Source organism: Culex quinquefasciatus, chromosome 1 (assembly GCF_015732765.1).
Source record: "Culex quinquefasciatus strain JHB chromosome 1, VPISU_Cqui_1.0_pri_paternal, whole genome shotgun sequence".
Taxonomy (NCBI): domain Eukaryota; kingdom Metazoa; phylum Arthropoda; class Insecta; order Diptera; family Culicidae; genus Culex; species Culex quinquefasciatus.
The window spans coordinates 85004511-85032158 of record NC_051861.1 but is presented as its reverse complement, the minus strand read 5'-3'; the positions used below and the strand labels follow the sequence as shown (position 1 = coordinate 85032158).

The 27648-nt window shown below is 36.7% G+C and overlaps 2 protein-coding genes across 4 annotated transcripts in view; one reads left to right on the top strand and one right to left on the bottom strand.

The window, feature by feature from the left end:
• The window catches only part of LOC6034331 (corticotropin-releasing factor-binding protein), a 46151-nt gene extending 30670 nt beyond the window's left edge, over positions 1-15481 (bottom strand). Inside the window, exons 1-3 of one of the 3 annotated variants that reach the window (XM_038266645.1) lie at positions 15377-15456; positions 14844-15072; positions 5642-5985 (exon numbers count right to left, since the gene is read on the bottom strand). In XM_038266645.1, the coding sequence (XP_038122573.1) occupies positions 5642-5698 (57 nt within the window). In that variant the 5' untranslated portion in view covers positions 5699-5985; positions 14844-15072; positions 15377-15456. Of the gene's footprint in view, positions 1-5641; positions 5986-14843 lie in introns of all 3 variants that reach the window. The other 2 variants (XM_038266644.1, XM_038266646.1) reach the window with 2 other exon arrangements.
• Positions 15482-23803: 8322 nt separating this feature from the next.
• Positions 23804-27086, top strand: LOC6034330 (ankyrin-3). Its single transcript, XM_001844609.2, has 2 exons — positions 23804-25577; positions 25641-27086. Exons 1-2 carry the CDS (start codon positions 23859-23861, stop codon positions 27003-27005), a joined length of 3084 nt encoding a protein of 1027 aa, XP_001844661.2. The 5' UTR covers positions 23804-23858; the 3' UTR covers positions 27006-27086.
• The last annotated feature ends 562 nt before the right edge of the window (positions 27087-27648 follow it).

Below are 27648 nucleotides of genomic sequence, written 5' to 3'. Positions count from 1 at the left end.
ACCGGTTAATCTTGGCTTGAAAGTGGAGGATAATTAAAAATTAAGAACCTTTTTCAGCAGCACCCCTTAGGAACATACCGCAAAGGTCATCGGGAGCGGAGGAAAGCCCAATCTTTTGTTGAGGGAAATTACTTCCGGAGAAGGCTGAAGGTTGCGTCTAAAATCATGGCATGATGAATTTGAGACAGAATTTTCTAGAAAGCAAAAAAACTCTGGATGGGATTTGTAACACCTTGATGAGCATCTGTAAACAAATGCAAATTAACAGACATTCTTATCCATGTTAATTTGGTAAACCTCAACCTCAATTTCTCCGGAATACCTCGAATTTCGTCTCTATTTCTGGCACGTAAAGGAGCCGTGTGAGTGTTGCGGACGTCTTGCTGGAAATTTCTCAGGCAAAGCTCATCTTTGAGTTCTTTGACAACAGCATCAACACGTTGGCTGGTGCCTCTAGGTTAATCTTTGTTGTGTAAAATTTGAGCCAAAGTTAATTAAGACAGATTACGCTGTTGGATGGTTGGTTGGTAACCTTAAAACATGTGGAATTAATTTGCCAAAGTGTTGCGGAGATTTACCATCCAGGAGTACCAGAATGGCATTACAAATCAGGACTCATCCAGAGACGAGTAATTTTAGGAAATATCTACTTAATTCTGTTTTAATCAATTGAATTCTTCAACTTTTTTTTTGCCATAAATTGAGTAAAGGAAGTAGGGTAGAGAAGTCATCAATGAGACACGGGGAACAATGGTAAAATGGCTCTCCCAAGTCGTAGTTTCAACCAATTAGGCTCATATTTGGGGGAAAGGTGTGTCTAATGGATAAACGTCTGCCATAAAAGTGGCTTTGGTTATGGACGCTCTCGTGAAAAGTTGTACATAAATATTTAATTTTGGGGTGTAAAAGTAAATTATGAACAAAAAATACATTTTCATTCTTCCTGCCAAGTGCGTCTACAATTAGACAGTTAAATATTTAAGGCTGTAAAGGTCGGATCGATCTCATATTTTAGTCAATATCAGAACACATTAAAAGAATGAAAATGCATCAAAAAACTCATTAAAACATGCTAATGAAAAAAATACATAAATCGTTGAATGTTAAAAACCAAAAGTCTCTAATTGACCCTAGCTTACTCGGTGGCAATTCAAAGTTTATCCTATTATTTTTAACACAAATTAGCTTAACTTAGCTTAGCTTGGTTAGTTATCATATTATTTTTAACACAAATTTGGTTAAAAATAATATTTTGTACTATTTTGCAATATTTCACCAATTTTCTTTAAAATGTTGTATAACAGTTTAAATGTAAGGATGCACAGCTTGTTATAGCCAAATAAGAGAAAAGAGCCATAAATCAAGGGATAGTTGAACGTTTCACCATGTTTGGTCTTAACCAGTGGAGGTCAAAGCCAAAAATGTACAAAGTTGTCGCTGAAAAAAATGAGCGTAGATGGTTAAAATAGGATTACACTCGACACTCTGGCTGTCGATCTTCTCTATTTAAATATTGCTCCATCTGACAGTTGACAGATATCGTAAAGCCTTCAAACAGCATTAATACCTCCCACTCTCTACGGTCCTTCCAATATCGACAAAGAGAGAGTTCACTGTATATCTTTCTTTTTTGGACCGATTCCCTTACAAAACAATTGAAAATTAATTGTTTGTGTGGTAGTTACAGTGAGTCAAATATTTGTCCGTACCCCCTGTCGACTAAAATACCAACTTTTATACATCAATCGACGTGGCAGAATCCTCCGGCAGTCCTTTTCAAGGTCCTGTCATTGAATTTGTAAAAAAAAATTATTCTTAAAAATACAAAAAATGATTCCTGAAAAAGTTAAAAAATGATGTCAAAAAATTGCCCGTACCTCTAATTAAACTAAGAAATTTTATCTATTTGAGTGTATTCTTGAAGAAAAGTTTGACGCTGTGTCGAAAAAAAATAATTTAAGCTAGTTTGTGACAGTTTTTAACTTCTGATAACTTTTTCTAGTAAGTTTATATACAAATTTGGTTAAAATTTACTTGTTTTGGTAAAACTTGTTGAAAAATTACTTTATGAACAACTATTTTTATTAAATTGTTATGTTATGTTGTAAGAGCCTATATTGAACAAATTTCAACAAAATTTGTTAAAAATACATTGTTTATATCTTTTTATTAGCATTTTTTGACAAAAATACTGTTTCGAAACAAAACCGTAAACTAATCCGGATTGTCCCAGAACCGGTTGGACCCACCGGAGGGAAATTTTCTGGTGGTCAGAAAGAAGACAAAAAAAATCCACGTTATGCCTTTATTAAGCATCCAAATTCGTCCACTACAGCCCAATTACGAGTCTCTAGTCTGAGATTTCTTATTTGGGTAATTCTCTAACAACTCACACGAAATCGGGAAAAGTTGCCCCAACCCCTCTTTGATTTGCGTGAAACTTTGTTCTTTGGGGTAACTTTTGTCCCTGATCACGAATCCTAGGTCCGTTTTTTGATATCTCCTGACGGAGGGGCGGTACGTCCCCCTTCCATTTTTGAACTTGCGAAAAAAGAGGTGTTTTTCAATAATTTGCAGCCTTAAACGGTGATGAGATATAAATTTGGTGTCAAAGGGACTTTTAAGTAAAATTAGACGCCCGATTTGATGGCGTATTCAGAATTCCGAAAAAAATAAAACACTAAAAAATCTTTAAAAATTCTCCCATTTTCCGTTACTCGACTTACAAAATTTTGGAACATGTAATTTTAAGGAAATTTAATGTTCTTTTCGAATCTACATTGACCTAGAAGGGTACCCAAGTAACCACGAGGCACTAAATAGCGGCATTAAATCAGCATTATATTGGCATTTAATACCAGCAAATAATGCTTCAAAACATTAAATCAGCACTTTTCCCTTGAGAAATATTTCAAGTGGCGCACAGTGATGCCGATTTAATGCCTCACCGAAAGCTCGAACAAAAAAAACTGCTTTATCGACATCAAGGCTGGGGGAAAAAAAGGACAGCTAGCTGCTCCACACACTTGGTGGTGGGCCTCCTTTGTTTTTTTTTTCTCCTGTTGCATTTCATGTGTGAGTGTGACACTTTGATGTTATTCTTGCATTTTTCTCGTCGATCTCCAGGATGCGCGCCAGCCAACTGATGTATTCTGAAATGAAAGTTTTGAAAGTTTTAATCGATGTGGTTGATGCATCGAACATTAAGGAAGACTTTCTTTCTGCTGTTTCGAGTTTCTGGTTCATGAGAAAAACCCGTTGTCATTTTGTTGGACGAAAATTATTGACGAGTCACTCAGCAAATTGCGGCCATCCAGTCAAGTACAGTACAATCAATTACGGAAGGCTTGGGGTTAATAGGGACAAGTAATGGCTAACGGCTAACTTAAACTGTTTTTCCGAGGAGTGCTTGGTCCACGGTTGGCAAAATTTCACAAAGTGTATCAGACTTCCGGAAAGCAGCTTTTTGCTTGCGAGAAAAGTCATTCAATTTACCAGAGAACTTTTGATAATGTCCTTTGTGCATGGGCATATGTTTTGAAAAAATTTGCTTAATTACAGGCTGCAGTTTTCTACAAAAAAAAATAAACAAAAAAACACTTCAGTCAGCGGGAATTCAACCCAGTTCACCCAAAAATAAAACTGTTGCACACTGGGGAAAATGCGCCTTAGCCCGCACGCTTATTGGAACAGTATAACGGGAGAAGGATAAAAGTCAATAACAGCGTGACTGGCTGAAATGTTTCCCGTATGGATGGGTTACTTTGTTGATAAACATCAAATGCTTTGAAGCACATTTTCAAGGTCGTAAATGGTGATTTAATGCCAGTTGTAATGCTGCAAAGTTTTGGTACTTTGAGGCATTCGCAAAGCTTATTTACTACTTCAAAGCATTCGAGTGCTGATTTAGTACTGAATAAATACTTCAATTAAGTGCTTGTGGTTACTTGGGTAATTTTTTCATTTAGAACTAATAACCCTGCAAAGTTAGAAAAAACAAGAAATTTGAAAATGAAAAATTTTGTTCTAAATGAAAAAATGACCCTTCTGGGTCAATGTAGATTCAAAAAGAACATTAAATTTCTCTCAAAATTACATGTTCCAAAATTTTTTTAGTGTTTTTAAAACTTTTTTAGTGTTTTTTTCGATGAAAAATACGTTTTTTTTTGGAATTCTGAGTACGCCATCAAATTAGGCGTACAATTTTACACAAAAGTCCCTTTGATACCAAATTTCTTCCCATCACCGTTTCATGCTGCACATTATTGAAAATCAGCTCTTTTTTCGCATGTTCAAAAATTGAAGGGGTCGTACCGCCCCTCCGTCACGAGATATCAAAAAACGGACCTTGGATTCGTGATCAAGAACAAAAGTTACCCCATAGGACAAAGTTTCACGTAACTGCTGTGTGAGTTGGCGGAGAATTACCCATTTGTCATTTCCCAAGCTAAACATTCTCAGGAAATTTTGTAACAGAAATTGACAGCACAAAAAGTGAAAAATTTGTCCAAAGATGTAGATATAAAAGATTTAAATAATGCATTTTTGAACAAATTTTGTTGAAATTTGGAAATTTTGGACAAATATTTGACTCCCTGTAGTAGCATCAGGTAGCTTGAAACTGCTAAAACTTAAACAGAACCATCTGACAGCCCCAGTCCTGCAATGTGTGATAAGAATACGGTTTAAAATAGCATCACCGAAATAATGGGTTAATAATCGCACTGGAAAAGCCTATATTCAAGCCTCTATCGCACCCACATCGACCCTGAAATGCAGCCTGATAATGGCCTTTAAAATAAATTTCTCTCACAAAATGCAAATTAATTCAAGCCCCACTTTCAACACAAACATAGCGGGCTACAGAAAAGCCAATGAAACCATTAGCGGGTAAAAGTGCAACAGTGAAATTATAATAAATAAATTATATTTGCCACCTTGACCGTTAGAATTGTGTTTTTTTTATATCTCAAATATATTTAAACTGCAACAAAAACTTTCATTTTTTTTCGACAATCTGTGTCATATCCCCATATTTATGGGCAGTAAAAGCCTGTTTACAACGAAAACAAACCCCGCTTGGAGAATGAATTCCTGAGTGGTTTCGCGGTACTTTCCGGTAATTTTACACATCCTGATGTGGGTGAAAGCGTAAATGCGTACAATGTAAATTGCAGCCTACACCGAAAAGGATGGAACCATTGACGGTAAAATGTGGAGCTTACACGTGGGACTCAGCTTGGATTCAGAATTTATGCTCAACCAAACAAAGGGGGGAGTTTGAAGTATTCTCATGGGATAAATATTTTAGATTTTGATAACTCTTTTACTAAACATTGCGAATTCATTCTCCTTCTCCTAAACCAAATGAGTTTGAATTTAATCATGACCTTTAGAACACTAAAAAGCTTCAAATTTGGAAAGAATGTATTAATTTTACTGTTCTGAAATTGCTCGAACAAAATTAGCAAAAGATGGCATTTTACTTGAGTTCTCGTGACAAATGTTAAGCATTGAATTAAGCTTACTGGTTGTCATCCAAGTTAAAATAGATTCTTTTATTTATACTAAAAATGTTCCAGTCCGAAAACTTTCAATAATATCTCACGAGATTTTGTCACATTCACACTAGAGGACTTACCTTCGCCTGAAAGCTGAGAACCAACACGTGGAAGCACAGTATTAGCACTCCTTTCATCGCGCGTGGAACCTGCTGTTTCTGTTGCTGCTGCTGCTCTGTTCCGGTTCCGGTTCGGTGGGACTGTCCGTCGACTTCTGCAGCTGCCGATTGGGATCCCGTTGGGCACGGTTTGGACAAAAATAAAACGACCGTAGACCTGTCCCTTTGGTTTCCGAGCTTCTGAGCTGTTGAGCTCTCAAAGGCTTGTACGTTGAGTTGTTGATCTAGGAACTTGACCGGCGGCCATTCGACACAGAAAGCGGTATTTAGTATGCAGCGCAGAGGGGTCTCCTACGGAGCAGGACCTGCCATGGTGGACAAACACACGGGTCAGCTTTAGGAAGGGCTGTCTTTCGAATTGAATGTGCTGTTATGCTTCCCAGAGGTTGGTGGAAGTCATGGAAGTCTGCCTTAAATCAACTAAACAGATGAAAGCGTCCTCCATGTTGGAGAGGGAATATGATTTTTGTCTTGTTCCGGTTGTTGTTTTGTTGTCGTTTTTGCTTGGGTGATTAAGTTAGAGAGTAATCAAATTAGCACATGCCATTTGCCATTGTGTGTGCCTTAGGCCAAGCTTTTGCGTCAATAGAAAGTACATGTTTGGGAATCTAACAGAATAGCACTTCTGTGCAGATGTTTTTAACAACACATCGTCGCTGTCGAGCTAACTTGTGACCAAATTGAGTTAAGAACAGATTCCCAAATTTCGATTTCAATCCTGAGATATTCCATAAAAACCAAAAAAAATCCGTGCATTTTTGTCACTTTTCATATGAAAGAAGTTTCAATCTTGTCGTGCTAACTTGACACCACCCTGAAAATTGATGTATTGCGACAAGTTGTCAAAGGGATTTTTGGTCAAAACGCGTTTGACACAAGAACGAACTCGACTAGCGTAAACATTTGTATTTTTAACTCTGGACTCCAGCAACCAAATTCAACCAAACTTCAGGACGATGCACAGAATGGTCAATCCAACAAAACGTGTTTGTTATTGTTTACATTGCGTGCTCTCGTTTTTGTTTATTCAAGGTCAAACATTAAAATGCGTTTTTCCTCGGAACGTCAAAATGCCTAGTACGACAAGTTAGCACGATGGCGTCAACATGATTCCGTCAATCAATAACAAAATATTTTTGCCTTCCTCACTGAGGTAAGGCTATAATCCTGCTCTAAAAATGAACTTCGTATGAAAACGTCGTAGACCCCCCTTCATGTATACATATCGACTCAGAATCGAAAACTGAACAAATGTCTGTGTGTATGTGTGTATGTATGTGTGTGTGTGTATGTATGTATGTGACCAACAAACTAGCTCATGTTTCTCGACACTGGCTGAACCGTTTTGACTCGAACTTGTTGCATTCGTCTTGGTTTAGGGTCCCATAGATCGAGTTTTATACCGATTGAAGTTTTGATAAGTAGTTCAAAAGTTATGTATAAAAATGTGTTTTTACATATATTTGGATCTCACTTAACTGTATGTAAACTATGTCCGGGTCCATCATCCGACCCATCGTTGGTTAGGTTATCAAAAGACCTTTCCAACGAGTTCAAAACATTGAAGATCTGGCAACCCTGTCTCGAGATATGGCTACTTAAGTGATATAGATGTACTTTATTGAAGCCGGATCTCACTTAAATGTATGTAAACTATGTACGGATCCACCATCAGACGCATTGTTGGTTAGGTTATCAAAAGACCTTTCCAACGAGTGCAAAACATCGAAGATCGGGCAACCCTGTCTCGAGATATAGCCACTTAAGTGATATCGATGTACTTTTTGGAAGCCGGATCTAAAAAATAGATGAAACTTTTGTACAGCCATTGTTGTGAGGAAGGCTCCAACCACATAGGTGGATTAAGTTAGTTTTTTCTTGAGTCCCTCTTTTACTAAAAATACGAATCCTTTTTAAAAATGCCAGAATGCAAATAGTCCAAACAAAAACAAATTGAGATTATGTAGGCTTAAAATAAAATAATAAAGCTGTTGCAGATATTTATAGCAATTTTTGATGATCTATGTTAATGCCAGATTTAGTTTATTGATTATTGCGTGGCCGGATAATGTGACGATATAATTACAATGTATGTTTATAACCGGAAACATACAATCAGTTCCAAAAAGTATTGAAACGCATACCTTCCAACTGCAGTTGACTCTCAATATTTCTCCATTCTTGAAAGGATTTTACAGTCCCTTAATACACCAAACCTAATGATCTCATTGATACATGGTGAGTTTAGGCCGATGCAAATATTAAAAAAAGTTTTTGTCCCTCGGCCCTGGCCGAGGTCAAGGGGGCAAAAAAATAAAAAAATATAAAAATTTAAATAACAAGCCATAGTCTTCACATTTAAATGAAAAACTAACTTAATCCACCTTTGTGGTTGGAGCCTTCCTCACTCATTACCAACAATGGCCGACTTGATGGGGTTGTACACAAATTTCATCTATTTTTTAGATCCGGATTAAAAAAGTACATAAATATCACTTAAGTGACCATATCTCGAGACAGGGTGGCCAGATCTTCAATGTTTTGGACTCGTTGGAAAGGTCTTTTGATAACCTAACCAACGATGGGTCGGATGGTGGATCCGGACATAGTTTACATACATTTAAGTGAGATCCGGCTACAAAAAAGTACATAAATATCACTTAAATGGCCATATCTCGAGACAGGGTTGCCAGATCTTCAATGTTTTGGACTCGTTGGAAAGGTCTTTTCATAACCTAACCAACGATGGGTCGGATGATGGATCCAGACATAGTTTACATACATTTAAGTGAGATCCGGCTTCCAAAAAGTACATAAATATCACTTAAATGGCCATATCTCGAGACAGGGTTGCCAGATCTTCAATGTTTTGGACTCGTTGGAAAGGTCTTTTGATAACCTATCCAATGATGGGTCGGATGGTGGATCCGGACATAGTTTACATGCATTTAAGTGAGATCCGGCTTCCAAAAAGTACATAAATACCACTTAAATGGCCATATCTCGAGACAGGGTTGCCAGATCTTCAATGTTTTGGACTCGTTGGAAAGGTCTTTTGATAACCTATCCAACGATGGGTCGGATGGTGGATCCGGACATAGTTTACATACATTTAAGTGAGATCCGGCTTCCAAAAAGTACATAAATATCACTTAAATGGCCATATCTCAAGACAGGGTTGCCAGATCTTCAATGTTTTGGACTCGTTGGAAAGGTCTTTTGATAACCTATCCAACGATGGGTCGGATGGTGGATCCGGACATAGTTTACATACATTTAAGTGAGATCCGGCTACAAAAAAGTACATAAATATCACTTAAATGGCCATATCTCGAGACAGGGTTGCCAGATCTTCAATGTTTTGGACTTTTTGGAAAGGTCTTTTGATAGCCTATCCAACGATGGGTCGGATGATGGATCCGGACATAGTTTACATGCATTTAAGTGAGATCCGGCTTCCAAAAAGTACAGAAATATCACTTAAATTGCCATATCTCGAGACAGGGTTGCCAGATCTCCAATGTTTTGGACTCGTTGGAAAGGTCTTTTGATAACCTATCCAACGATGGGTCGGATGGTGGATCCGGACATAGTTTACATACATTTAAGTGAGATCCGGCTACAAAAAAGTACATAAATATCACTTAAATGGCCACATCTCGAGACAGGGTTGCCAGATCTTCAATGTTTTGTACTCGTTGGAAAGGTCTTTTGATAACCTATCCAACGATGGGTCGGATGGTGGATCCGGACATAGTTTACATACATTTAAGTGAGATCCGGATATATGTGAAAACACATTTTTATACATAACTTTTGAACTACTTATCGAAACTTCAATCTGTATAAAACTCGATCTATGGGACCCTAAACCAAGTCGAATGCAACAGGTTCGGGTCAAATCGGTTCAGCCAGTGCTGAGAAACATGAGCTAGTTTGTTGGTCACATACATTCATACACACACACATACACACACACATACACACACACATACACACACACATACACACAGACATTTGTTCAGTTTTTGATTCTGAGTCGATATGTATACATGAAGGTGGGTCTACGACGTTTTTATACGAAGTTCATTTTTAGAGCAGGATTATAGCCTTACCTCAGTGAGGAAGGCAAAAAGTGTTTTAAAATGCATTTTGCACTAGTTCAGTTGTTTTGCAATCATTAGTTTTCAAAAAATCTAAGATCTGACAAAAACAAAAATTGTATCGAAAAAAAAGGTTTTGCATCGAAAATTTTCAAAAAATCTAAAGATTTTTTAATAAACCAAAACATGCTAAAAATGATTTTAAACGCAGGAGAATGTATTTAAATTTGATTTCAGCTGGTTGCACTTGAATTTTCATTGAAATTTTGAAGTTTATTGTAAAAATATTTTTTTTGCCCCCTGATTTTTCGGGCCAATTTTGAAGGGGGGGGGGGGTGACAAAAACTTTTAAAAATATTTGTACCAGCCTTACTGAATATTAAAAATAAGTTTAACTAACAAAACTAATACCTCTAAAAGAAACTTATAATTAATTTTAATTAAAAATCCTTGTTAATAATAAATGTTGGTAAGGATATTAAAAATAAGTTAATGTTGCCAGCATTTTAGGAAATGATCCCCTGGGTGCCTTGACTCCGAATCTCAAATAAGTACTTGATTAGTTTGCAACAGAAGCTGGCGCGCCCGATCTTTAGATTTTAACTCTTAATGCCAGTGGTGGTGCTTGAGTTTCTACACTCACACGACACTCCTTATGAATACATGGAATTGATTTTGTCATTGATTTCAAGGTTCCCAGCCTTAAATATATTGAAAAATTATTTTCATCAGATGATCAATTCTCCACCAAACCCGGAAATGAATTTTATTATAATTTTTTTTTATTTGGCTCAAACTTTGTTGGGGCCTGCCCTATGACCAAAGAAGTAATTTGGTGTCATTTTCAAAGTTAAATTTTGTTGGTTAAATTTCGTTTTTTGCCATCCTCACTGAGGTAAGGCTATAATCCTGCTCCAAAATTGAACTTTTTATTTTAAGCTCGATGTATACATATCGACTCAGAATCGAAAACTGAACAAATGTCTGTGTGTATGTGACCAATAATGTCACTCAGTTTTCTCAGCACTGGCTTAATCGATTTTGACCAAACCAGTCGCATTCGACTTGGTTTAAGATCCCATAGGTGCTATTGAATTGTTTGAAGTTTCGATAAGTAGTTCAAAAGTTATGCATAAAAATGTGATTTCACATATTTTCGGATGTTGAATAAATGGCAGTGAATTGAACCAAACATCATCATGTTAAACATCTTTAGTTAGGTAACTGAAAGACCTTTCCAACGAGTCCAAAATATTGATAATCTGGCAATCCTGCCTCGAGTTATAACCATTTAAGTGATATTTATGTACTTTGTTGTAGCCGGATCTCACTTAAATGTATGTAAACAATGTCCGGATCCATCATACGACCCATGATTGGTTAGGTAATCGAAAGACCTTTCCAACGAGTCTAAACATTGAAGATCTGGCAACCCTGTCTCGAGTTCTGACCATTCTGAAATTAGACGAAATTTATGTCCAAACCCATCAAATCACATATCACTAATTGTTGGAAAAGAGTGAAAAAGGCACCAACCACATAGGTGGATTAAGTTAGTTTTTTACTTTAAAAATAGTGTCCATAATTGTCCATTCCTGAAATATATTTTTTTCGAAAAGTTCAGAAATTTTCCTGCAATTTTATCTAAGAAACGTTGAAGATTGGACCTCTGGTTGCTGAGACACAGTGGTTTAAAGAAAAAGAAACAGGAAAATTGAAGTGTTCTAAGTCTTAACCAAACAACCCTCCAAGTTCTAATGTCGATATCTCTGCAACTAGGGGAACTTCTCGTATTTTTGGCAGGTTAAGCACTCGCTCCTAACTCCGTCCAATTTGCCGATTTTCCCTATTTTAACAACTTATTTTGTAAAACTATACATAGAAACATGCTTGCTCACTTTCTATTGAGCTTATTAATTACTTGATTTCAATTGAAAACGCTTGTTATGAGCTGTAATTGAATGTCAAAGTGCTGATATGTCAACATTAGAGGCACGTTTTAATTAGATGCTGTTCCCTTAATGGTTAGATTTTCCATGTTAAATATGAAACATTCGTGATTTTGATCTCCGATCTTTGTTTAAAACATATTTTCAGGAATGGACACTAGTTGAAAAAAAAACTTGAATTTTGCGGACAAAATTTAACGGTGCACTTAATTTAAAAACCCGATTTAATCCCACCAGGGGTGAGATAGAGCCTTTCTTACTAAAGAATATAACTTCTCTCAATTCACAACATCGACTTGATACAAAAAATCTTATGATGAAAGCAAGGTATTATTAATGATGTGTTTTCTAAAAGAAATTGAAAACACAATTTTCACCTATCGAATATTTTTAATCGTACAAATTCTTAGCTTCCAATGCGCAAGTGACGACACACACCGCGGTTTTGGTTTTCTAGTTTTGGTACGAGCCCAAAAACCGAACAAAGCAGACGCAAAGCAAAACCGAGTTAACCGCACTGTGGGAAGTTTGCCATTCAGCGTCTACGAAAGTGAGAGAGTCAGAGATAGATATTTTTACAACCGCACCACTACACACTCAATCGCAAAACCTTAGGTAGATAGCCATTGGCGTCGCGAGCATTGAAAACTTTGAAAACGATATAAAGCTTAGAAGCTTCGAAAGCTCCTATTGGAATCCAATGAACTCTGTTTAATAAAACGACACGACGAATGAAGCCTACTTAAAGGCGATTTTAGGAGCACACGGGAAACAAATTGATTGTACCCGGATGAATGTCCTATGTCAAAAAAGTTTTTGCATTAACATTGGACAGTTATGCAAAAACGGACAGAGCAAAAGAAACCGAAAAGCTACGATATCTTACATGTTGAAGGAAACATCGGTAGACAAGCTACTACGAACGAGTATAAGTCGAGCCGAAACATATGCGCCAGCATTCTCGCGCCAGTATTCGAAGCTCAACTTGACAACTTGTCGACTTGGCGACGAAGCGTCGAAAATCGATGCAGTGTGATTTTTTAGCGATTTTTCGGTTTAAAATTCATGCTGAATCGACATATTTACGAAGCTGGAAATGACGTCCTGGCTTAAAGTAAAACCTATACCTTTCTTTAGTAAGAAAGGCAAAAGTAAATCGTTCTAAAAATTGATCGGGATTGCCGATCGATGTCAAATTTGTTTCAGATGCTCACTCATGGTCTGTACTATGAATGTAGCAAGAAATTTCGAATAAAATCAGAAATGAAAAATGTTGGCGAAGGTCACCAGGTGGGCTTTCACCTTTTTTTAGGGATTTTGTTTCTTATGGTAGGTCAATCAAACGGCTCTAACTCCAGAACCATATTATGAATCTGGATGAAAATTTGGGAGGTTGTAGAGCTCGAAAAATGCAATTTTGAGATAAATAAAAGATATGAAAATGAAAAAATTGGACCATATTTTCATTTGGAAACTGTGTATTTTCTGGAAAAGTCTGGCCGCATCCGAAAACAGATGGATAATTCGAAATTTGCGCGGCAACTCGCCCAGGTTCAGCACACTAGCTTTCATCTGCATTTAGGAGATTCGAAATCGGATTTATGGGAGCTGAGAACGGCGCGACACAAAATTTTGCAAAATTTTACCACATACGAACATCACTCGACCTCCACGGAATTTATTTTCTCAAAATTCGAGGGTTCGAGATAGACGAGTTCTATCAAGGATGAATCGATAGAGCGTCGAAAATCGATGCAGTGTGATTTTTTAGCGATTTTTCGGTTTAAAATTCATGCTGAATCGACATATTTACGAAGCTGGAAATGACGTCCTGGCTTAAAGTAAAACCTATACCTTTCTTTAGTAAGAAAGGCAAAAAATGTAAAGCGACCATCCATAAACCACGTGAACACCTTAGAGGGGGGATGGGGTCTTTCAAAAAAGTGTCCACGTGGTTTATGGATGGCCCCAAAGAACTTTTCGGCTGCAAATTCCATTTTCCGTCAAAAAAATTGAGGCCAAAAAATTGTATGTACAAGATTTCAATTTTTACAAAGATCACTATTTATAAAATCATAACCCGTCGGCAAAATGTTTGTCCATGCTTCTGAATGGCTTGAAAGATGCGGGGTTTGAACCCTAAAACAAACAAAAAAATTCAAAAATTAAAAAATATGAATTTGGGAAATTGAATTTTTGTATGGGTGAACCAATGACACAAAATTGCTTCTTTGGTGATAAGGAAGGCCCCCACAATATTTGAGCCAAATCAAAAAATACAAAAAATAAAAATGGTAGAAACAGACCGATTTCGTAGGGAATTGCTCAGATGTTGTTTGAAATTACTAAAAAGCTAAACATGTTTATACAAAATTGGTCATTGTGTAGAATGATTTTTTTTATCTTGAGAAGATATTTTCGGATCAAACTATTGCAGTTGCAGGTAATTTTTTTAGGAAAATTATGTTCAACTTTTTAACACTAAAAGTTTTATCCTCAAAACACTTTTTTTTAATTTTACGCAATATAAACAATAACAAACACGTTTTGTTTGGTTGATCATTCTGTGTAACGTCCTGAAGTTTAGTTGAATATGGTTGTGTCAAAGACTCCCATGCCAAATTTTAGTTAAATCGGATCACTTTTGACCAGGATTTTTATTGGTTTAACGTGGAATAACTTCTATCTATAGTGAATCAAATAAAAATACCAAAATAATTAATTTGAAATATATAAACAACCTTCTTACTGAAAAAATCATCAAATAGCGAAATAAAGCATTTCCAAAACAATCCATCAAAAACTAATCTTCCCAAACCCAACAACCGTCACGACCCTCAACCTTCCCTTTTCTGCAATCAAAAGTCACTAGCAAACAAATCACTTTTCCGCCAAAAACGAAAGTCAATTTGGTCACTGGGCCAATCAGCAAACAATCACAAATAGTCCATCACTTCGGCGACCCAAAAAGTTAACCAGAGCGCCCACGCAAGGCGTTCCAAAATCAGATTTCCGGTTTTCCACTCTCCTTAAGTCAACAAAAAACCCGAACTCGAATGCCCCTTCGGGCCAATCGCATTGGGCAAACTTTCAACGTTTAGTTACACTTACAAACGATTTTTCGCCGATAAAGACGAAGATCCTGGTACAACTTTGACTTTGTATAATTAATTAGTAAAGTCAACAAAGCCACTGCTGCAGCAGCAGCAGCTATTTCCGTCACTTCCGGTTTCAACGAACTTACTGCTGACCATGCTCTCTTTTTCGGTCGGACTTGCACTTGGACTTGCTGTCTTTCTAATCTTGATGGAAATCACTCGTCTATCAGGATTTTCCCCCACTACAAGAAAAAGAGGTAATCCTTAACGGAAAACGGTCCCACGCGGCCACTTGTCTGCTCGACTAAGCAAATCTCTGATTTTTGCCTTTAATCCTTTCAGAAGCCACTTGGTCCTCCAAAGAGCAGGAAGACCCCAGACCCTCTTCAAGTCTTCACTCAAAGCCGAAGAATCTTCCCTATCCTTAACAGGTACTGGCACTGAAGAACTGCACTGAATCAACAGTCGCGTCCACCCACAAGCACACACACAAACAAAGCTCACTTTCCCCTAAACGCAGTTAGTACAAGGAGAAGAGACCCTCACTCTTGGCACAGGTTCAGGACTCCAAAGACCATGTGCAAACACACGGCAGCACAACCCGTTGCGCTGAAGGAAACGACTCGCCGACGAATGACGGTGTTTGATGTTGGCTTTTCCGTTTTTATATTCTTCCCCCCCAATCCAAGCAGCCGAACAAACTCAGCACCAGAAGCGAAAGCGCGCGAAAACACAGCTTCGAAAACCGACCGCTAGAGCGGCGCCACCTGTGAGCGAGGAGAGAGCATTAGACTCTCGAGCTGGAGTCGAAAGGGAGGAAAAACTTACGATGGACTGGCAGCAGGCTTTGGAAAGCATGGTTTTGCGTGCAGTCACTCCCCCATGACCGACTGGCAGTTTGTTTTTATGGCGGCGGAAAACGATGCCTTGGTAGGTGCATCGGAATGGGGTTTCCCGCCAAGTTGGAATGTGCTGGCAGTATTTTGACTGTTAAGTAGTTGTCATGAAGAGTACCAACTAAAGGATTATATAAGCGGAGATAATTGTTTATTAATCTCTAGAAGAAATTTTGATTAATAGAAATTGACTAACTAAAACAGAAAAAAAAAACAAAAAAAATGGCGACTGCGACACCCAAACCAGAGACGTCAGCTCGTCAGTGCTCGGAAACAATCGATTCCTGAAATCGTGAATTAAGTTCATGAATGTGAGAACCACGAAGGAATTTATTCGTGAGTATGGTTCTTTTGCACTATAAACGTGAATATATTCATTTGTGAATTTTATTCACGACTTCGAGAATTGATTTTTTTTCGTGTTCTCTCTTCATGAACACAATTCACGATAACGGGAAATGTTTTTATTTTTCTGTGTGAGAAGCTTGAGCGATACTGTGAAAGCAACGGCATCCTCCACTTGAAAATACCACCACGCAAACCAACGAGCTTGCGGAACGATTCGTTGATACCTTCAAGTGGACGCGGGGAGAAAAGTTCTCGCCCAGGCGATCGCGACGGTTACCTGCTTCGTTATCGTTCGAATGTACTGATACTGATTTTTTTTTCAATTTCTAATTTGTTTTAGGAGACATTAAATGCCAACGTTTCAGAAATTTCTAAAACGGGCAAAAAATCATTGACCGAGTAGTGTTTTTCTGAATCAATACTAATTTTTCAAAAAATCGAAATATCAATCGCATTTTTTTTTTCAAATTCTTTTTTTATATGTGAAATCAAATTTGCAATCATATAGAACTCTAGTGAAATTTTGATAAAGTGCACCGTTTTCAAGTAATAATAACTGTTAGATAACTTTTTTCAAAGTAATCGCAGTTATTCATTTTTTTAATTAGTGCACATTAGGGTGTAATACACAGAAAAAAATAATGTAAATTTGGAAGCTGTAATTTTGGAAGGTTGAATATTACCTCTTTTATGATGTAATTTTACCTCAATTTAGACTGAAAAAGTGACATTACACCAGAAAAGTGGTAAAATTACACATTTCCAGAGGTAAAATTACACCTTTTTTCTGACATAAAAGATGTACCCCTTCCCAGATGTAATATTACCATGATTTTTTTTTCTGTGTATGGCAGTATGGAAAAAAATAAAGTTGTCCAAATTCATCGAGCACAGCAATTTTTCAGTTCCTTTTGAGGTCCTAAAAAACTTCCCAAAGTTTGGGACCGATTGGTTAAGTCTTCACTTTGCGCAAATCGATTAAATTTTCCATATAAATTCACCGAACTGGCAGTCGCATGATTGTGATGCATGGCGGCATGAAAGTATATCAGAATCTGCATGAAATCTGTCCTCAGAGCAATTCTCTAGGATTTCGGTCATTAGATTTTTTTATATTTTTTAATCCGACTTAAACTTTTTTTGTGCCCAAAGAAGCCATTTGGCATCATTAGTTTGTCCATATAATTTTCCATACAAATTTGGCAGCTGTCCATACAAAAATAATGTATGAAAATTCAAAAATCTGTATCTTTTGAAGGAATTTTTTGATCGATTTGGTGTCTTCGGCAAAGTTGTAGGTATGGATACGGACTACACTGGAAAAAATGATACACAGTAAAAAAAATTGATTTTTTATTTAACTTTTTACCACTAAAACTTGATTTGCAAAAAAAACACTATTTTTATTTTTTTTATGTTTTGATATGTTTTAGAGGACATAAAATTCCAACTTTTCAGAAATTTCCAGGTTGTGCAAAAAATCATTGAGCGAGTTATAAATTTTTGAATCAATACTGATTTTTTTCGAAAAATCGAAATATTGGTCGCAAAAATTTTTCAACTTCATTTTTCGATGTAAAATTAAATTTGCAATCAAAAAGTACTTTAGTGAAATTTTGATAAAAAGAGTTAAATCCATATTTAGGTGACTTTTTCGAAAATAGTCGCAGTTTTTCATGTTTGCACACTTTTAGAATTTTTTTTTTTTTTTTGAAAAGCTGAGAAAATTCTTTACAATTTGCTTCTTCGAACTTTGTTGATACGACCTTTAGTTGCTGAATGACACGAATGCCACATTATGTGTAAAGTGTCAATAATAAACAATAATAATAATAATAAATTAGTTGCTGAGATATTGCAATGCAAAGGTTTAAAAACAAGAAAATTTATGTTTTTTAAGTCTCACCCAAACAAACCGCCATTTTTCAATTTCGATATCTCAGCAACTAATGGTCCGATTTTCAATGTTAAAATATGAAACATTTGTGAAATTGTCCGATCTCTTCGAAAACAATATTTTCAAAATTTTCAAATCAAGACTAATATTTCAAAAGGGCCAAACATTCAATATTACGCCATTTTAAAATGTTAGTCTTGATTTGAAAATTTTGAAAATATTGTTTTCGAAAAGATCGGAAAATTTCACGAATTTTTCATATTTTTACATTGAAAATTGGACCAATAGTTGCTGAGATATCGAAATTGAAAAATGGTGGGTTGTTTGGGTGAAATTAAGTCAACTTAAATTTTCGTGTTTCTTTTTCTTAAAGCGGCTCTATCTCAGCAACCCGAGGTCCAATCTTCAATGTCTCTTAGACAATTTTATAGCAAATTTTCTGAACTTTTCAAAAAAAATATTTTTAGAAATGGTCACTCATGGTCACCATTTTTAAAAATTGAAAAACTGCAAATATTTCGCTAAAATAAAAACTTTCGGTGGCTAAATCTTGAAAACGGAGCCCTTTATCAAAAAATCTGTACAGTACTTTTCGATTGCAAATTCAATTTTGCATTAAAAAATAATGTCAAACTTGTTTTTGCATGAAACTTTGATTTTTTCCAAAAATCACTTTTTTCAAAAATTCATAACTCGGCGGTAGATTTTTTGACCATGTTTCTCTATGGCTCAAAAGTTGCGGATTTTTGTCTCCTAAATTTTATCAAAAAATCTCGAAAATCAAAAAATATGTATTTTGGGAAATTGAGTTTTAGTGAAAAAATTGTTGATAAAAAATCTACAATTTTTTTCCGTGTACCTATTTTTTTCTCAATAGTCCTCAACAATACCTACAACTTTGCCGAAGACACCAAATTGATCAGAAAATTCACTCAAAAGTAACAGCTGTTTGAATATTTATATACCATTTTTGTATGGACAGCAGCCAAAATTGTATGGAGACTTGTATGGGTGAACCAATGACGCAAAATAGCTTATTTGGTCATAGGGAAGGCCCCCACAAAGTTTAAGTCAAATCAAAAAATACAACAAAAAAAATGGTTCAAATCAGCCGATTTCGTAGAGAGTTGCTCTACAGTACTTTTTAATTGCAAATTCAATTTTGCATCGAAAAATGAAGTTGAAAATTTTTGCAACCAAATTATTCGATTTTTTTAACTCAATCAAAGATATTTTGCACATTCTGAAAACATATAAAAAAATTAACATAAATTAAAAATAGTGTTTTTTTTTTGCAAATCAAGCTTGAGTGACAAAAAGTTAAATAAAAAATCATCAATTTTATTTACAGTGTATCATTTTTTTTTCAGTGCAGTCCTTATCCATACCTACAACTTTGCCGAAGATAGCAAATCGATCATCAAATTCCTTCAAAAGATACGGATTTCTGAATTTTCAAATATCATTTTTGTATGGAAAGCTGCCAAATTTGTATGGAAAATTATATGGACAACTTATGGGACAAAATGGCTTCTTTGAACATACCAAAAGTACCAAAAAAGTTTCAGCCGGATTAAAAAATACAAAAATTAAAATAAAAAAGACCGATTTCGTAGAGAATTGCTTAAAAGAGACATCAATAAATATATTATTCTTCATGCAAATTTTGAGCTGATTACAAAAAAAAATGTATGGAAATATATTTAAAACAGTTCATTTTTCTCAATTTTCACTTATTCCAAGAGATTTTATAAAATGTAACTATTGCGCAAGATTTAGAACCCTGCTAGAACGTCGTGACTGGATCTCTAGATTTTTTGTTCTGTAGAGCATTAAACATTATTTCATTATTATTTTCTAAGTACCTACAAATTCTAAATCGAATTTTTCGAAATCGAGCAAGCTCAAATTTGTTGCTCCTGTTGATACTATCAAAACATGTAAGAGTCCTGATGTTGAACCAAATTGGACCACCCCTTCTTTTTTGGCACCGCCCCAAAGTTTTGCGATTTTCATAGTTATTATAAAACCTCTTTTTTCAAATGGCCATAAAGCAAAACTCGACAACTATTTTTAAAGGAAATTAAACGCTGATTTGTTTTGGCTTCATCAGATTTTTGTTAGGATCCAAACTCTGATGCAGTTTGTGCAATTTAAAACTTAACATGCAATTTTCTCAATATTCATGCGATTTAATTTTGAATTAAACGTCACCATCATGTTGGGCGAATTGAAATCTCTTGAGAAACAAATGTTTAAGCTTGCAGTTGGAGAATTTACCTACCAAACTATGCGATGCAGCCTTGTCAAAAAGTCACACATTTTGCACTTAGTTTGTGATAAAAAATAACCACTCAACAGGAGTAAACACTGCCTGTCTGCTAGACTGAGTAGGTGCGCATGTGGCGTTGCACTTCAAAAAGATTTTACAAATAATTGGCATACATTGACCACAATTCGCGATAAGAATGCGCTTTGTACAAATAAAATGCCAAAATTGCGAGATTCTAGCGTGTTTCTCTGGAGGAAAGATTGTAAAATCACCCTAAAAATATTTGTTTTAAGGGTGCACGCCCGGGCAGAAAGTTGCATCTTGGAAAAATCTACCCATGTTCGTAAAAACACGAACAAGTCAAGTTCACCCCAGGGTATGGTTAAGAGATAACCGAACATGGCCACGAACATAAATTGTTTGAGGCGTATCTGCGAAAAATCTTGTTGAGTTTATTTGACCAACAATGCCACATCAAGTTGAGTTTATAGTAGCAAACAACTGAAATCTTCCAAAAATCATATCAAGTTCATAAAGTAGATTTTGATCCCAAAATAATTTTATTGGTTTTTAATGCACCCCGCCACAATTCAGACACCCCCTTCTTCCTCTTCACAAATATGAGTAATATTGCAGGAATATACGCACCTACATCAAAACAAGATTTTTCAAAGTTGAAAAATTATTTTACTTTAAAACTCATTAAAAAATTGTGGAGAAAGCGTTGAATTGCCAAAATGTCATAATAATTTTCCAAATCACGAAAAATCCAAAGTCTCTATATTCCGTTTTTTAAATTAAAAATAAAAGTTTATGAAAATATTCCTAAAATTGCATAAGTCAAAAAATCCACAGTAAAATTCCAAAAAGCCTGGTAATGTTTCTTATCAAAATAATTTTTCAAAATGTTGAAAAATATTCAACTGGCTGAGAGCAAAAATTTCGCAAAGTCCTGAAAATCTAAAAAATTCTACCAAAAATCTACCAGCTTTCGAATTTCAAAATTTCAATGAAGACGTTTTGTTAGGGACATTATTTTAGGAACAAACTGATGTTTTTATAAAAATCGGACGAAAATTTCCTGTAATTTCGACGATTTTTCCGAAATTTTACTGGCTAAAAGCCAAAATTTTGCTAAGTCCAAAAAATCAAATAAATTCTACCGAAAATCTTGTCGTGATACTGATCCCGTAAATTTTCTAAGTGCCGGAACGATTTTTGTAGGGGGTATATCAATAATGATTAAAAACCGACTTTCGAATTTCAAAATTTCAATGAAGAAGTTTTGTTAGGGACATTATTTTAGGATCAAACTGATGTTTTTGTAAAAATCGGACAAAAATTTCCTGTAATTTCGTCGATTTTTCCGAAATTTTGGTTAAAAGCAAAAATAAACATCAAAATAATTTATCATGTTTCCAAACTCCCGAAAATTTTCTAAGTCCCAAAAAAATGCTTTTCTGTAAAAGTAAAGAATTAAAAATATACGCAAAAATGTCAAAGTCCAGCAAAAATAAAATCAAACTTTAAAATATCAGCTCATGAAAATTATTTTAAGTATCGGAAATTGAAAATTCAAATTTATGCTAAGTCCAGCATAAATTTGAAACAAAGTCAAAATAATCATTTCATGATGTTCGGGTAAAATTTTTGAAAAAAAATTAATTTTCGAAATTTTTGCTAAGTCTAAAAAAACTACCACTAACAGCTCTATATCAACTGTAGATAATGCAGTATGATCATGGAATATACTTTCCATGATACGCAGTCGGTTTCAAAAGTTGTCATAACTCGAAGAGTTTACAGCAAGATGCGAATAAACAAGCCAAGATAGTTCGTAGTTATATCCACCAACTCACTTTCCGCCCGGGACAGCATCCTGAGGAGGCACTAGTAAAAAAAAAATCAAAATTTCGTCGGCGTAGGTCACCTTAATTGCCGAACAAAAAAATACGGGTCTAAATATTTCGGCCAAGGAACCCCCGGAAAAAATTGAGTCCGATTGGAGAATTTGTATTCGAATCATGCCGTTTTCGTGGGAAATTGCTGCATTTACTTATTGACTCTGAATCAAATTCAAAGCAAAATTTCAAAGGAACTTATTATTGTATATTGATAACACATAAATGAAACAAATTATAATTTAATGTGCCTTTTGCCTTCCTCACTGAGGTAAGGCTATAATCCTGCTCTAAAAATGTACTTTGAATAAAAACGTCGTAGACCCACCTTCATGTATACATATCGACTCAGAATCGAAAACTGAACAAAATGTGTGTGTGTATGTTTGTGTGTAGGTATGTATGTGACCAACAAACTAGCTCATGTTTCTCGGCACTGGTTGAACCAATTTGACCCGAACCTGTTGCATTCGACTTGGTTTAGGGTCCCATAGATCGAATTTTATACAGATTGAAGTTTTGATAAGTAGTTCAAAAGTTATGTATAAAAATGTGTTTTCACATATATCCGGATCTCACTTAAATGTATGTGAACTATGTCCGGGTCCATCATCCGACCCATCGTTGGTTAGATTATCAAAAGACCTTTCCAACGAGCCTAAAACATTGAAGATCTGGCAACCCTGTCTCGAGATATGGCCACTTTAGTGATATTGATGTACTTTTTGGAAGCCGGATCTAAAAAAGAGATGAAATTTTTGTACAATTCCATCATATCAGCCATTGTTGGTAATAAGTGAGGAAGGCTCCAACCACATAGGTGGATTAAGTTAGTTTTTAAACAAATATCACTACTAGATTGTCAAAAGCCTATTAAACGGTCAATAAGATAAGATAATACACTTAGTTTTCCATCTGGGCACTTTCTACTACGGCACAGTCAATAGTTGCTTTTGAACAACTGGATGATTCGCTTCGACGTTAAGTTAGGCGTAGATTTAAGAAAAATCGGTTGAAATTTTTTATCATCATCAATAAATGTAAGTTAAGTAAAAAAATATAATTACAATAAATTGTTTGTTGTTAATCATCATTTCAATTAAATCTAAAATAAAACATACCCATGTTATGGATTCTTTTTTGAACAGTGATCGGAGGAAAAATGAGCAACGATCAGCTTAATCAAAACATTCAGCTGATGAGTGCCGTAGAGCAAGATGATCTTCAAACGGTACAAGAACTTCTTACCGCTGGAGCAGACGTTAACTTTGTGAACACTACTCACAAAAACGAAACTCCTCTGCACGTTGCTGTCACTGCCAGCAATGCAGGGTTGGTTAAGTTGCTCCTCGCAAAAGGAGCCAACACTGAGGCAAGAAATGTGGACAACAAGAAGCCCATGGATTTGTGCTCAATTTTGGGTGAAAAGGAGCAACAACAGATTGAAGCCGTTTTCAACGAGCAGTTCTACAGGACGAAGCTGCTGACCATGGTGCTGTTTCGTTTGCTTCATGATGACCAGATCGAGAGCTTCTACCTGGGCCGTAACTTGGGAGAGGTGTGCCTGTTTGACGACGTGGTGCTTAGAACTTGTAGCAACGGGCAATCTCGTGTATATTTTCTTCAGGCCAAACATCGGGAATCCAAAAACATCGTTAAATTAAGTGATTTTCAGATATCGAAATATTTCAAAAGTTATTTGAAGATACGTTACATGTTCAAGCAGACTAGTGATCATGCAATATTTCAAGGAAAATACGAGGAAACAGAGTTGACACTGATAATTTTCACTCCAGCTGTAGTGAATAACTGCGATCAAGTGCATTGTGAAAATATGAACTCCGAGGACATATTCTATAACAAATCGTCTGGCAAAACATTAAAAATCAAGTGTAGAACGGATTTGCTAGAATTATTAATAGAAATCTCTCAAAAGTGGCATTCAAAAATAAAATTGTTCAACATATCATCACATGATGAACATGTCAATATCGTTAAGGATTTCTTCAGAAAAGTGAGGATTTATGCAGAACAAGCCACGGAAGGGGAGCTATCAGGAATTGTTCAACGCGATATTAAAGCCAAAGAATATGAAGGTGAAGATATAATTTTCTCTAGATTTCACAATTTAATAGTAAATTATTGGTGGAAGCAATCCGGTAAAGTGCAATTTGCAACTAAAAGCTGTCGACTGTTCAATGTTGCTGTGAATGAAGTCAAACTAGATAAGATTCAGGCGATTAGCTTCGGCAAGGTTGGGAAAAATTCATTGAAGTTTAATATCGATGCAACATTACATTCTAAATTTAACACTTTTTTACAAGACATGAAGGAAAATCATCAATTTTTCTTAAACATATTCAGTAGCACACCAAAACTCAGCTGTTTGAAACTCATTCAGTATATCGAATTGAATGGTTTTGATTTTAAGTTTGTTGTCATTGAGCGGTGCGAAGCAAAACAAATCGTTGATGTTTTGTCCAAATGTCAACCAAAATGTTTAATACTCGCGTTTCTTCCACAACTAAACAACAGTGTTATAGAGCAATTACGCCAAAATATCAACGATTTAATAATTATAACTAGAGAAGAGTACCAAAATAAATGCAACAAACTATCCGACGAAACAAAAGGTATATATGGTCTTGACTTTGAATGTCAGGAGCAAATTCTCAACAGTGTTGTAAAATTGCCAAGCTCCGCCATACCCTTGAGGAAGCTTTTGAACTTGGGTGCTAACGCTATTATGAGTAGATCCAGCGATAAGTTAACACAGTTGCACTGGGCCGCAGAAAAGGACTTGCCTGAGGTCATTCAATTACTCGTAGATAAAGCCAACATTGACTGTGCTACCACGGATGACGGTCGGACTCTTTTATGTCACGCTGCCCTCTGCAAATCTACAAATGCAGTCAGGATGCTACTGGACTTGGGCGCTAATGCTAACATGGGGACAACCAGGGATGGATTTACACCATTACATTGGGCGGCTCATAATGATTCGCCTGAGATCATCCAAATACTCGTAGCTAAAGGAGCTAACATTGACTGCACTACTACGGATGATGGACGAACTCCTTTATACCAGGCAGCAAGATGCAATTCTGTTAATGCAGTCAAAATGCTACTGGACTTGGGCGCTAACGCTAATTTGGGTAAAACCACTAATGGGTTTATGCCATTACACTGGGCTGCCGAGCAGGACTCGTCTGAGATCATCCAACTTCTCATAGATAATGGTGCTAGCATTGATTGTATTACCACGGATAACGGTCGGACTCCTCTTAACCAGGCAGCCCTCTGCAAATCTACAAATGCAGTCAAAATGCTTTTGAATTTGGGTGCTAACGTTAATTTGGGTAAAACCAGCGACGGGTTTACGCCATTACACTGGGCGGCTTATAAGAACTCGCCTGAGATCATCCAAATACTCGTAAATAAAGGAGCAAACATTGACTGTATCACCACGGATGACGATCGCACTCCTTTGTTTCAGGCTGTCCTCTGTAAATCCACAAATGCAGTTAAAATGCTACTGGACTTGGGGGCTAATGCTAACTTGGGAACAACCAGCGATGGGTTAACACCATTACACTGGGCGGCACATAAGAACTCGCCCGAGATCATCCAACGACTCGTAAATAAAGGAGCTATCATTGACTGCACCACTACGAATGATGGTCGAACTCCTTTATACCAGGCAGCACGGTGCAATTCCACAAATGCAATCAAAATCCTACTGGGCTTGGGTGCTAACGTTCACTTCTGTACAACCAGCAATGGGTTCACACCACTACACTGGGCGGCTCATAACGATTCACCTGAGATCATCAAACTACTCGTAGATGGAGGAGTCAACATTGATTGCACCACCACGGATGACGGTCGAACTCCTTTATACCAGGCAGCACGTAACAAATCCATAAATGCAGTCAAAACGCTACTAGATTTGGGTGCTAACCCTAATTTGGGTAAAACCAGCAATGGGTTCACGCCATTACACTGGGCGGCAGAGAAGGACTCGGCTGAGATCGTCCACCTACTCGTAGATGGAGGAATCAACATTGACTGCACCACCACGGATGACGGTCGAACTCCTTTATACCAGGCAGCACTATGCAAATCTACAAATGCAGTCAGAATGCTACTGGACTTGGGTGCTAACCCTAATTTGGGTAAATCCAGCAATGGGTTCACGCCATTACACTGGGCGTCAGAGAAAAACTCGCCTGAGATCATCCAACTACTCGTAGATAAAGGAGCTAACATTGACTGTATTACCACGGATAACAGTCGGACTCCTCTTTGCCAGGCAGCCCACTGCAGTTCTACAAATGCAGTCAAAATGCTACTGGACTTGGGCGCTAACGCTAACTTGTGTACAACCACCAATGGGTTTTCGCCATTACACTGGGCAGCACATAATGACATGCCTGAGATCATCCAACTACTCATAGATAAAGGAGCTAACATTGACTGTATCACCACGAATGACGGTCGAACTCCTTTATACCAGGCAGCACGGCGCAAATCCACAAATGCAGTTAAAATGCTGCTGGACAGGGGTGCTAACGCTAACATGGGTAGAACCAGCGATGGCTTGACGCCATTACACTGGGCTGCACATAAGAACTCGCCTGAGATCATCCAACTACTCGTAAATAAAGGAGCGAACATAAACTGCGTTACCACGGATGACGGTCGAACTCCTTTATACCAGGCAGCACGGTGCAAATCTGGGAATGCAGTCAAAATGCTACAGGACTTAGGTGCTAAAGCTAACTTGGGTAAAGCAAGGGGTTTACACCATTCCACTGGGCGGCAGAGAAAAGCTCGCAAGATCCTATTCACTTCCGCGTAGATAACGCTGACACGGATGACGGTCGGACTCTTTTGTAAGTAGTCAAAATGCTTTTGAACAAGACTAGGAGTCCAGAAAGTAACACAATTTTAAATCAACTTTTTTAATATTAAATAAAAATACTAAAAGAGAATTGAAACTGTAAATTTTGATGACAAATCCATTCGTTGAGTACATTTCTACCAACACGAGATTTTTTTTTAAATTTGGGTCCTAAAACCCTATGTTCATTTTAGCTGTATATAAAAAGCTCGCCAGAGCGATTTAAAGCTCCACAATTCCTCCAGATGGCGCGAAGCAACGAAGAGTGACGTTTAAAATTTCCGCTGTTTGGGAGTCCAGACTCGATTATCCGAAGGTCTCGGACAAATGTTAAACTGTCAATATTTCGGAAAGGCCATATTTTTTCCAAACTGGCAACCACTTCCCAACTTTCATTCACAAAGATTGATCCGAATCCCGAGCATCGTGCATGACGTGCCAAAAATACAGTCACCATTCAGTGGGCTGCTCACTTCACCGTCGACGTCATTGTCGTGGGGGAGGAAATTCCTAAAAACTTGCCAAGCATACGAAATGCACGAGCAGCCGGGAATAGAAACCTGTTGAACCCTCGTTTTTTGCCGAATATGCCTAGAATGGG